The sequence below is a fragment of the Clupea harengus genome, chromosome 3 (assembly GCF_900700415.2).
Source record: "Clupea harengus chromosome 3, Ch_v2.0.2, whole genome shotgun sequence".
Classification (NCBI taxonomy): domain Eukaryota; kingdom Metazoa; phylum Chordata; class Actinopteri; order Clupeiformes; family Clupeidae; genus Clupea; species Clupea harengus.
Genome location: NC_045154.1, coordinates 30,409,436 through 30,422,515, shown reverse-complemented (window position 1 = coordinate 30,422,515; position 13,080 = coordinate 30,409,436). Strand labels below are relative to the sequence as shown.

At 42.1% G+C, this 13,080-nt stretch overlaps 1 protein-coding gene across 2 annotated transcripts; it reads left to right on the top strand.

Annotated features, from left to right (window-relative positions):
- Positions 1 to 1,238: 1,238 nt before the first annotated feature.
- chst6 (carbohydrate sulfotransferase 6) lies at positions 1,239 to 7,711 on the top strand. 2 transcript variants are annotated; one of them, XM_031565364.2, is made up of 2 exons: positions 1,239 to 2,183; positions 4,131 to 7,711. In XM_031565364.2, exon 2 carries the CDS (start codon positions 4,148 to 4,150, stop codon positions 5,348 to 5,350), a length of 1,203 nt encoding a protein of 400 aa, XP_031421224.1. In that variant the 5' UTR covers positions 1,239 to 2,183; positions 4,131 to 4,147; the 3' UTR covers positions 5,351 to 7,711. The 2 variants fall into 2 exon arrangements, with proteins under 2 accessions (XP_031421224.1, XP_031421223.1); XM_031565363.2 differs by having other exon boundaries at positions 4,127 to 7,711.
- Positions 7,712 to 13,080: the final 5,369 nt, after the last annotated feature.

Sequence of the window (13,080 nt, the reverse complement as noted above, 5' to 3'; positions counted from 1 at the left end):
TTGTGAACATTTCTGCTGTAGTATATTTCTAAAGGCCAAGTAACTTATTTGTCGACTAAAATTTGTAATGAATTAAACTGCTTTCATACGTATTCAACCCCTATATCTATTAATACTTGGTACAGAACCCTTTTGCTGCAATGACAGCCCTACGCTTTCTGAGGTGAGACAGCACCAGCTTTGCACATTGTTCCGCTGTTTTTCCCCATTCTTTTTCTTTTTAGAATTTATGTAGAACCTCCAGGTTGATGGAATAGAGGTCCTGGACTGTAGTGCCACAAAATCTCAGTAGGATTTGATCAGGTCTTTGATTGAGCAATTCTAGAATGAACTGTTAACTGTGGACACTTAACTGTTTTGGAGTCATTCCAGTGTTGTTTTAGCCTTGTGCCATGGGTGATTAGTGGTAGGTGATGGAGATAATTTCCAAACACTGTTAATGACTTAAGAATATAATAATCAAGTGCCTTGTATTATTAATTACCTTATATGAATCATGTACTTATGTAAGCAGGAACATGGCTTTTCTGAATATTAGGTGCCACTTAGTCTGCATTTGTACAAGAGCATGTTTAGACCAGAGGTGATAAGAAGGGTCGAACTGTGCTTCTTCCGACCTTGCAAAACTTCCATCCTTGCCTCGGACGTCAGAAATCCACCACGTGGTTATCCCTGCTGAACACTCAACTTCTGTCTTTATAAACCTTGTGCGATATGTTTATCATTGCTTCACTTTCAGCCTTGTGCTGGGAGTGAGCCCGATTGCAATTGTTGTTTGTCTAATAAATATACTTATATGCAGCTCCGGAGTCCTGAGGTAACTAGGGTGAATTTTCACCTATCAGTAGGTAATCCTTCCCCCAAGCCCTATTTTAACAACAGACTGCAACAGGTTATTTTGTGATCTTGTGTAGAGATCACATTCATCTTTCCTTTAATTCAAAAACGTCTTTTAGTTCCTGCAGACTAGAAATATCCCCACAGCATTGTGTTACATCGGCCAAATTTCACATGATGATGATGTTTCTTAAGGCGTTGGCAGTGTTTTGTAGCCTACCACATAGCGCTGCGAGTATAGGCCAAAAAGCTCTATTATAGTCTCGTGTGACCAAAAAATGATGTTTTATTTTTTTATTTTTGCCACCCTCCAATAGATGAATAGCATCTATCGAGGATTCCTACACGTGCACGCCATTTACAGACACTGAACTCTATAGATTTGGGGGTGATGTGTGGATTGTGGTGGCCTCTCTCACCTAATATCGTCCTCGGATGCTTGGTTTAGGGGACAACCTCTTCTACAAAGCATCTGTGTGTTGTGATGCAACTTTCACTTTATTCGGATCCAATTGTGTACACTTGGATATCAGAACACACACATTGGGAATCGCGTGAAATGTATTTGTGAATTTTGAAACGCCATAGCCTATATAGCTGTCCGTTCAGTGTTTGCGCTAAAAAAAAAAAAAACGTTATTCCTACACAGTCCTATCTCTACATGGGAAACATAGTGGTTCGTACCGAGCCATAAACAATCCCAGTCAATCAACACGGTGCTTCAGGAGAACGGGAGTAAGGGGTGTAATTTGACTGGGTGTTGAACACAAATATCAACAACCTTTTGCGAATTAGATTATTTAGATATTTTCTACGATTCATTCATCTTTGACAACTTTTGTCCTTAACTACAAATACGAATAGTGGTTAAGGACAAAAGTTGACTAATAGTTATACTACTACTACTACTAACACTGAAACTATAGTAAATTAAAACGAAATAAAATGAGTCCATGAAATAAACGAATCTGAAATTTAAAAAAAATATGTGAAACTACCTAAAACAAAACAGAAATTAAGATTGAATACAAACATATGATCAAATACAATATGAATATCTAAAAAAAAAAATGGGTCCACAGGAGGAAACGTTAGCATCACTTCTATTCGGTCATCAGTTTCTTTTTCCTGCCAGCCACATTGCCCCCTCCCTTCACACTTTACATGTAGGCTACGTCCCCCGCCCGCTTCACTGGCAGTTGCAGCTTATGGCCACGTCTCAAAGCTATTCTTTGTAAACTTTTGGAGGAGCTGGGCAATGACGATGTATTTCTGAGCCGTGTTTGTACTTGTTCATACGGCACTAGTTATTTTTTGTTCGTTCCAAAGGACGCGCAATACCCAAGGTAAGTCCTGGTCGCTTAACGTTACTTCGCCGTTGTCATTGGACCGCTAAGCATACATAGTTCGCTAACTTAGTTAATTAAGTAAAAATGCCGCAACTCTGGCGACATCAATGAAATGGATAGTGAATTGAGGTCAAGGGAAAATATTAAGAGGTTACACATATGCAACACTGTTCAAGAGAACAGACGCGAGAAAATATAGCCTTTGTTAGGCTCCGACCCTCATTATTGAAATGTGTGTGTCCTCTCCGGTGGATAAGTGTGTCTATGGCCCCAAAAATAACGTTGCTACGCTGTTGTTATGGTGGCTGCAGCAGTTATGGCATATCTCAAACTAAATAATTGTAATTAATTAAACAATCGCAGTAATTATTCAAATATGTTGTCCTTCTTCTTTAACTAGCCCACTTAATGGAACAGCTGTTGAACAGGAGTTTAAGTAGGTCCTTGGTGTTGTTTTCCATAACGTCATTAATTCAATTGGAGAACTTGAGCATAATGGGTCAATACAGGAAAATGTGTTAAGAGTCAAAATTACTAGGCGCCCAAACATGGTTGTTGATCTCTAGAGGCATTCTCTTTTTGAGTCTCTGGCATTTACAGATAGCAGTTACAGGAGATGGGGGTTTTGAGAATGTAGTGAGATGGCTGGGTATGTTTGAATTGGAGGGAATTTGTTGGGTATATGTTTACTTGAGACTGTGTGTGTACAAGGGGGAGACATGATGAATGGGCTATGCACGCACGAGAGAGAGGTCCCAAAGTTTGGAAGTAGCCTTTCTTGTGTCTAAATCAATGACAAACTAACAGCGTAATTAACAGACCAGATTAACAGAAGATGACAGGACACCGGGAGAGGAGACTGTTCTATCCAACAGCTTTTTATTTTTATTTTTTATTTTGCCCAGTTCACTTAAGAAAGACGCTGAAGTAAATGTAAGAACATACTTTTCCTCGTAGTGAACCTGTTAAAGCAGTTATTTTCCGCTATGAAGGCATGTATGGACTTGTCTAATTAGTGTGCACATTACAGTATGCTTCATGAACTAATGTGGACAGGGACTGCCTATAAAACCCTGCGCACCACATATTGTGTTTATTGGTTGCCTAAGCAAAAAGGTCCCCACTAAAAACTGTCCTGGGGATATTTAGCACTGTTACACACCACCTCTCTCTTCTTTCATCACACTGTCATGTCTGTTGTCATTAGTTCCACACAGTCACAGTGGCATGATTTTATGCATCTGTGAGCTATTAACTTGGACATGTACACCTCTTTACAGTGACATACGACAGTTAAAAAAAACAGCTGTCAAACCCTTGCTTTTTGTGTTTGCTCTCACACACCTCCTTACTCAGTCCCATAGAGAGAAAAGGCCATTTGGTTTGTGTCACTGCCATCTACAGGCTGTGGACAGTCCCCGCGGTTTTAATTACTTTAGGAACCACCGTGGGACGATCTGTATGGCCGGTCTTGGCTAGCAGGAACACAGACCAGGGCTTTAGAGAACAGTTTAAGGAAAATCACACTGCTGCATTCCCTTGTGAGAAAGGGTTGTGTAATGCTTCCTATAGAATGCTCTGCAGCTGTGTTTGAGGTGCTGTAAATCAAGCGGCTCCGGGGATGACTTGGCCATATGTTACAGTTCTATAGGGGTAGAGAAGGAATTCCAGTCCACATGTGTAATCTATTAAACTAAATGCAGTTTTTCTCTTTTCTCCCTCTCTTGCACATACACTCTCCCTCTCACCCTGTTTGTCCCTCTGTCCTTTTCTTTATCTCATTGTCTCTCTGTCCTTTTCTTTATCTCATTGTCTCTCTGTCCTTTTCTTTGTCTCATTGTCTCTCTGTTTTCTCTACTGACCTTGTAACTCACATTTCCTTCTTTACTCCCTCCCTCCTTTTTCTCTCTGTCTTCTCTCTCTCTCGCTCGCTCTGAAAGGTAGGAAGGCATTCCCTCACAATGCTGCGTCTCCGACTGCCCACACCAGCCCTGGTCACCCTACTGCTCCTGCAGGTCATCACCATGGTAGTAATGTTCGGCTGGTACCGCCACGGTCTCCCGGCAAGCACCTCCTCGCCGGCACAGGGCAAGGTCCATGTGCTGCTGCTGTCGTCGTGGCGATCCGGCTCGTCCTTCCTGGGCCAGGTGTTTAGCCAGCACCCGTCCGTCTTCTACTTGATGGAGCCGGCATGGCACGTGTGGGTTACGCTCCGCATGCCCGGGGCACGGGGGCTGCGCATGGCCGTGCGCGACTCACTGCACCAGGTGCTGCGGTGCGACCTGTCCGTCATGGACTCCTACCTGCCGCCCCAGCCTAATGTGTCGCAGCTGTTCATGTGGAGCCACAGCCGGGCTCTCTGCTCGCCGCCGGCATGCCCGCTCACACCACGCAACACCTTCAGCAACGAGACAGAATGCAAGAAGCGCTGCGACGCTCAGGGCCTGGCCAGGGCCGAGGAGGCCTGCCGGAGCTACTCGCACGTAGTGCTGAAGGAGACGCGTGTCTTTGAGCTGGAGTCACTCTACCCGCTGCTGCGAGACCCGACGCTCGACCTGCGCATCGTGCACCTGGTGCGGGACCCACGGGCCGTGTGGCGCTCACGTGATCAGTCGGCCAACGCGCTGGCCCGCGACAACGCGCTGGTCCTGGAGCAAGGAGAGGCCAAGGGCCCAGAGGCGCAGTACCGCGTCATGCAGGAGGTGTGCCGCAGCCACGTGCGCATGCATGAGACGGCACTGCTCAAGCCGCCCGACTTCCTGCGCGGCCGCTACAAGATGGTGCGCTACGAGGACGTGGTGCGCGACCCGCTCGGCCAGATCGATGCCATCTACCAGTTCACTGGCCTGGAGATGACGCCGCGGCTGCAGGAGTGGATCTACCGCATCACTCATGGCAAGGGCAAGGGCACCAAGAAGGAGGCCTTCCAGATCACCTCGCGCAACGCCGAGGACGTGTCGCGCGCCTGGCGGACCACACTTCCCTACGAGAAGGTGCGCCGCATCCAGGAGATCTGCAAGGGCGCCATGTCCCTGCTGGGCTACCGTACAGTGGACAGCGATAAGGAGCAGCGGCAGCTGGACATGGACGTGCTATCGCCACGGGAACCCTTCCAGTTCAGTTGGCTGCCTTCCAAGACCACCAAGCACTCCACTAAAGTCTAACACACTATGCACAAGGTATTAGGGTAGCTTCAAGGTTAGCTAACAGTTGCCCAAACATTTTCCTTGAGCCCCATGGAGCACAGAATACAGCTGTGTGCCATGTGCCATGGTCATTCCGTGTGAAAAGACTACCCAACATCATCACTGAAGCAGTACTGGCACATTATGATTATGTGTTGGCCCTCTCTTGTGTATGTAATGTAATTTATTTGTTGTGGATGAATGTGACTGGGACTAGGATGACCGCTGGATGAATGTTTGAATGCATTTAAAATGGACTGAGTGTGATGGCCCACTGCTGGCAGAGGGCAGGTATTGAAGGGAAACCCCTAAAAAAGGCATACATTTGTGGCCAAATGCATTTGTTTTTCACTTGTTTACGAAGCCATTCTGATTTTATAAAAATCGTCAGTCAGATTTTTTCAAACCCCCTGCATTGTCTTCCATGTTATGCCAAATTGGTTGCTACTGTGCATTATATATTGTTTCAAAACTTCTATAAAGTTGCGGGCAATAATTCTCCCATAACAAGCTAACAAGGCTTCAGGTAACATATTTGTTACCATTTAAAAAAAAAAATAGCTTTCCAAAATATATGCTATGCTAAAAGCATAATATGTTCTTTTAGAAGTCATTATGTTTATCAAACACTTAAATTACCTTACTTACCTATGTTTAAGAATTTTTGACTTTCTGAGTTTCTCAAAAACACTCACTGTCTATGTGTATCATGTGAAAACCTTCAGAGGGCTGCTTTAAGCTTTCCCTGAACAGAACTGACCTGATGAACTGGTGGCTGTGAGGCACCAGAACATATTTTCTGACACCATGGCATCCTAATTTGTGTTGTTACCATTTTTCAATTGCTGAATCTCTTTTAATTCCTAATTTAATTCAAAATTCAAGGCTCAAATTTGGCTCAGACTGGCTGGCAATTAAATTGCTTAGGTCTGTACTCAGGTCAGTTCCAGACCCGACTCTAAAAAGCAATGAGAACCATCTTTCCATCATGATTCATCTTTGCCAGCCTGGCTGTGCAGCTTTCTAGTGTGTAGCGAGTTGAACAAGGGATGGTGTGAGCTTTGGAGCATTGGTAGAGAACATTTCCAATTCTGGCCTCTTGCAAGGAGTGTAGACATCTAGAGCTATCGTGGCTCACTTTCCAAGTTAACAAAACCAGCAATGTGAATGCTCTGCACAGTGTGTCTGTGCAGTATAGGCTCATGTTTGTGTCATTGTCTTTGTGTGTTACAAAAGAGAGATTGTGATGAAGGAAAAGGTGTCAAGCAGTCTGTATGTTTGTGTGTCTTAAGAAAAGAGTTATAATTCTGTTTTTATTAAGTGTGTCTAGATGGGATATGATTCACATTTACCATAATGGAGGGTTGTTGGTGTATTTATTGTCTTTGTCCTAATCCTTCTATGTTGTTTTGTTGTGTGGTGGATTGCGGAAGACTGTAGATGTCTTAGCAGGGATAGGCAGGGACAGATCGGGTCCCAGGGTTGTTTTAAATCACATTGATTTACAGTCTGGGCTAGTGTGTCAGCACAAGCATCACCCCAGAGGCAAGGCGTGGAGGCCTCTGAAGCTGCCCAGTAATGGGTGACATAGAGTACAGGCATGTGTGCGAGTGCATGCTAGAGTGTGTGAAGTCGACTGACAGGGTATGACAAGGTACTGAGCCTCGCCCTTACCGCAGAGGAAGCTGATATATATATATTTGCTTATAGCTGTTATATTTAGGTGTTAAGACTGTTGAGAGCAATATTCTGTCGGGCAAAACCCTGTCAATGTTTCTGCTGAAGGCACTGTGGTAAACGATTGTTTTAGTTTTACACACATACACACACACCGGTGTTTGTCATGGGAACTCTTACGTTATGTGTACGTTAATGTGTTTTAACTAACGAATGTGAGAAGAGGTGGAGTGTGATGCATATTCTGAAGGCGGCCTTCAGTAAAGCTGGTGTTGGTGCAGGAATGAGTCGTTGGACTGTTGGACTGTGCAGACTGGCGACTCGTTTTGCACATACTGCCGGCACTTTCCCAGAGGAATACCTTTGTCCAGCTGAGGTGACACTGTGAAGATTTAACGTTGGCACGAAGCCATGAAAAGGACACGTTGCTACATAAACGACCACTTACATGGCGTCTCTGGTCCATGCTCTTTTTCAGTGCAGAAATGGCAGAAAATCATTGTCTTGAATAAAAAGTGTACTCTTATCTTGTATTTGACAGTAATCAAGCCCAATCCCTTACTAATTAATTCAGTTGATACTGGTACAGATCTTGTTTACAGATGATTTTATGACTTATTGATTGATTGATATGATTTATTTTCAATAAATATTTTACCTGTGTTTTTGTTTGCTTGTACTTTCTTGATTCAGTGTTCTTGTACATTTGTAGATTTACACTTCTAATCTTTGCTAATTAAACTGAAATATTTATTTCAATTGACATTTCCAATACACAGAAAAACGCACATACATTAGATGTGGATTTAAATAAATTCGCAAAATACTGCTTGAAATGGTTGGTCGACTGTGAACACTGGATAAAGCTGCAGTGTTTCATAATGCATTCTATGGTGTGTTAGTGGGGTAGATGGACACAATGGCAGTAGTCTAGTGGATTCAGTCTTTGTCTTTGCGAGACAAGGACGGAGCAGAGAGTAAGCACTCTGAAGAGGACACAAGATGTCAGTATACAACCAGATTACAAATACATGGACTACTCCCTTAGCAACTGATGCTTTCCCTGTTGCATCACAAACCGCATTGCTTCACATTTATTACATTAATAATAATAATAATAATAATAATGCATTTTATTTGTAACGTACTCTTTTCTTGAGTTACAGACTTTTAGAACAAGTTCTATCCCCCCATATTGTCACCAGTGGTTTCCTAGGAGACAGATTACCCGTACCTGGCTTCTTTCGTTTTGCTTGTCGCTGACTGACATGCATGCAGATGATCAAAGATGACTGGTGTTTGCTGGGGTGGGGATGTAGCTGCCAGAGATCACTTCACTGAGACTTAGAACAAGTTACCACAGATGGAACTGATTTAGTTTAAATAGTTTTCAACATTTTATATATTTTCTCCTTAACATGTGTATACAAATGATAAATTAGTAAATGTATTACATTTAGCATTATATTTGCTGCTCTTAGTTTCTGTTGATCAAAGATCCTTGGCATTTGTGGCTGTGAAAAAACACCAAACTATCAATGTTTTAGGAAGGTAGAAACAGGTTGAAATTATTCTGGTTTCGTTTTGACATTTTTCCCCTCAATATCCTGTCACTGCTTTTCCACCCACATTGTCACCAGACTGCCCCCCCCCCCCCCCCCCCCCCCCGCCCTTCCACAGGAGACTAGGGATGGAAATGCCCCTCCCCCTCCATGTCTGTGCTGTACTCATCACTGATGGAGAAACCTGCAGAGGAGCCAAGCAGGACAGCATCCTGTGAGAGGAGACAGAGTTCTCTGCGTATTTCTTTTTTGGGAGGAAGTGTGCACAGCTTTCTCAAAAGAGCAACACGGAGGGAATTGAATCAGATGCAGCCCTCTCAAACTGATACTTTCCACTGCAGGAGCCTTTTGGGAACACTGCAATGTCCAATGATAAACCACTCCTGCAGTGTAGCTTCAGCATATTTCATTTCATTTTCATTTGTAATGAAATTGTCTCAGGATTTACAATTCTAATAAAATTGCCATTTTACATTATTATTCATTTTACATGAATGTGTTAATTGTGTTATGTAATTAATGAATTGTTCTGTATTGTAAATGTGTCAACAGTAGAAGAAACATGACACTAAGCCCATGAATGTGAAGTATGAAGGACATTGCAGTAACAATTCATTCATTCCTTCATTGCACTCAGCAGTCCATCCTGGCTCTCTGTCTATTTTAGGCAGCTGTGCACATATCACGATGACATGCACACACCAGTCTAACACTCCCCTCCGGTGTTACTAGGCAGCTTGACTCTTGAGTTTGTGTTTCTTGCATTTATTTAACTCTTGAATGATTTCAATCTTGGCATACAGGGATAAGGCAGTATTATTTTCAACATGTGGGGACTAAAGAAATTGAGTGGCAAGGCTGGTGTTCCCTATAAACATTAATTAAATTCACTATTCAGTATCCTTGGTGGATCCGCAAGCCTCGCAGTGAAGTTTCCTTCCTCCATCTACATATAGAAACCTGTAGAGTTTAGAGATTATAGCTGAAGAGATTATAGCTCTTATTATTCCCGGAACTGGCTATATCCATGTTTGTCACCTTTTTAGTAGTCAAAGCCAAGACAAAGCCCCAAGCCATGTGTCTCCTGTGAGTCATCTTCCACCCCTGCTCTCGCTGACACTAGGGGTATTCTTTTGAATTGTTCTTCTGTACCTTACTTAGGTGCATTTACTTGGCTGCATCTGCCACTGGTTGCTAGCCCTATTCCCTCCTGATAGCTTTCTTTCCAAGCAGTCACATGCTCTTTCCCTTGTTGTCAGCGGCCCTATTACACAGCCCTGCAGCCCCTGGTAACTCTAGACAGGTAATTTGCGTTATACACAGGAAAATATGTTACATTACTTGTGCTATACAATCTACACATCCGTGTTTATACGTCTTTTACATCATCTTGCACAGTGGACGGGCTGTGCAGAAGATGCACTTCACCGGTGTGTCCAACCTAAGACTACCCTTGACCCAGCAGGACCCAAACATTACTTAGCTGAGTCTAGCACCAGACTGCCTAATTCAGTGGATGTCATCTGCAGTAATGATGCGCATTAATAGCTTGTCCTCTCTCCATAGGGCATATCATGTATCTCTCATATGTGAAAGATGACACCACTGCAGACAACACCATTATAGGCAGTGCATCTCTTTTATTTCTCTGTCTAAGGAGGACTGCTGAAGTCAGTGCAGTCATGGCCCTTCAGGATATCAACGCTTATTTCCTACACAGGGACAGAGACAGGGAACAAGAGACATAGGAGGCATACATCAAGCTCATTCCAGCGCAAACTCAGTTCTCAAGCTAGAATTTGACTTTATTTATCTACACTTATATATCTGTGTCTGTTTACCTCAATAACTGTACAGAAACTGTAGAACATGTCTGTTTCTACAGTCATTAGTTTTCCTTTCTCTTCTTCTGGTCCAGTCTGGAAGAGCTAATGACTCAAGAAACAGTCATTTTCTACAATTTCTTGACAGTTATTGAGGTAAACAGGTCTATCTCTTCAGGGATCCTGTCCATGTTGTCAGAAACCTATAATAACATTCAGTCAGTAGCAAAAACAAGTGGGTTTGGTTCTGCAGTTGCCGGTTATGGCGTTCTCACTCAATACACGACTGATTTCGATTCTTTTGTCCCAAGTAAACATTTTGACCCAAATTGATGGAAAATAGGGCTCATGTTAAAAAATGACGAAGTTCCCCTGTAATAGCTATCTGGGAACTACACAGGGACTCGTGGGCTCATTTGGATTCTCTAGGGCTCTGAGGTGCCATCTGTTCTCATGCACAGTTGAGCCTGCCTTCAGGCCACTGTGCCATTTATGGGACTCAGAAGGGAGACACTCCATCAATGTTCAGGTTAGACGGAACACTGCTCAATCATTAGATTGCATTAGTGTTGGCACATTCCTCGTTTCCCTCATCTAACTGTTCCTTAGAAAGTTCCCAAGTTTGGGCTTTTCAAGAAATTAAAATATCTCTCAAGCTAGCAACATCTTTAATATAATGTATCTCTATATGGTACTTCACAACATTACTCTATGTTCCGTAAATACTTCTTTAAACACTTCTGCAGAAATATTTTTGAAAGACATAAATGTGACTGGAGAATGATTTTCAGATAAATCAGCTCATTTTATTTATGGCAGTCCCTGTTTTGATGGTTGATGCCCATATTCAAAGCTTATAAACAGTATGAAGCTATCTTTATTGGTTGAGCATGGCAACATGTCCTGAGCTAATAGATTTTTGATTAAGTGATATTTAAGCCAACCATGTTAGTCCTTTCAGTGTTCCCTGTGGCTGATTCCACCATGGCGCATCAAAAATGCAAATGGCGCATTAAACTAGGCTTATCCTGCCTGCAAACAGTGCCTGCTGCTTCAACTGTCTCTAAGTTCTTATTGAAAACTCCTCGAAATCCAGGATCCATTAAAAAGGGTATTTATACATCATGTGTTCCCGCATAGCTGGTTTTAGAATAAAATCATACGTACAATGTTTGCTTTCACTGTCATTTGTAAGGACAGTTCCTTCCTTAAAATTAAACTGATGCAGTAAAATGTATACACTTAAATCAAGTTATAAGTTCAGTCTGCCTACCAGCATGTCAGTACTGCAGGATTAATATTCTTTTAAAGTGCTCTCCTGGCATTGATTAAATCCCTACAAAACTCATCTCTGTATCTCAAAATGACATGTTTATAAAAAATTTTTTTATGAAAAAGCCTTAAAATGGCTTGGATATAGCTCTTCACCTTTGTCTCATTTACAGTAATATTCGCAGATCTGTGAATATGGAAATGATATGCAAATATGCAAACGCTTCTATCTATCTGCCTTCAGCCTGACTACATTATCAAACAGCTAATAAAAGCCTACATATCAATAGAAGAAACATATACTAAAAACGTTATGTACTCACACAGTTGACAGCCTTTCAATAAGGGAATGAAGCAGGGAGAAGCGGGGAGAGATAGAGGAGATGAAGGAAGAGTAAGGATGAGAACGCACACCGTAGAGAGGAGTAGGGGAGCGAGAATAAGGAGAGGGGGAAAGATGAAGATGGACAGAATGTTGTGAAAAGGGAGAAGCTGAAAGTGAAGTGAAGATTACACAGACAGAAGTATTACATCCAACTGAAACTGGCACTTAGTTCTCCATATTTTTTCCTTGATCAGTTATTTGCTTTCATTGTACCGTGCTTGCAAGATAAAAATGTTGAGGAAAAAGGTAAAGGTTTAATTCTCACTAATGTTTGGTTTAAAGCAAAGCTATCACTGACGTGTCACACACACACACACACACACACACACACATATATATATATATATACGTATAGATGGATGGATATAGGATATAGGATAGCTGTTTTGTGATTATATGTACTAAATCCTATATAAGTGTAAGGCATGGGTAATAGCAGACATCTACAGTAACACTACATTTGTTTACATGCTATGTGGCTCTAATTAGATGCTATGTGCGTCTAGAGGCTATGTACCTCTAGCAAGTCTGATCAATCAGGGTTTAAAGTCAGTTCCAAACAAATAGATTATATTTAGTCTAATATTTGATATAAACTATCATCCTCACCAAAACAAATCATCATATAATCATACAAATCGTTTGTTTTTCATATGAATCATCATATAAAAAACTGCCCCGTACATTTTTACTAGGCTCTTTTATCCATGTTCTCTGAATGTTATGACATATGCTTTGCCAATAGTGACTATAATGATAACAGAGGGAGTGAAGCCAAACACTTTTTATGCTTTAAAAGATAACATGAAATATCTCCCCTTTAGAAACATCATATGAACCCAGGATAATTAACTTTTGAATGGTCTGATCTTATTTGTCAGTTTGGTACTCTACAGGTCTCCAGAGAGTCCTAATACCAGGTCCAAAGTGATAAACCCATTGAGCCAGTCACAGAGCTAACAAATGGCAAGGATGCTACTTCATAACAGC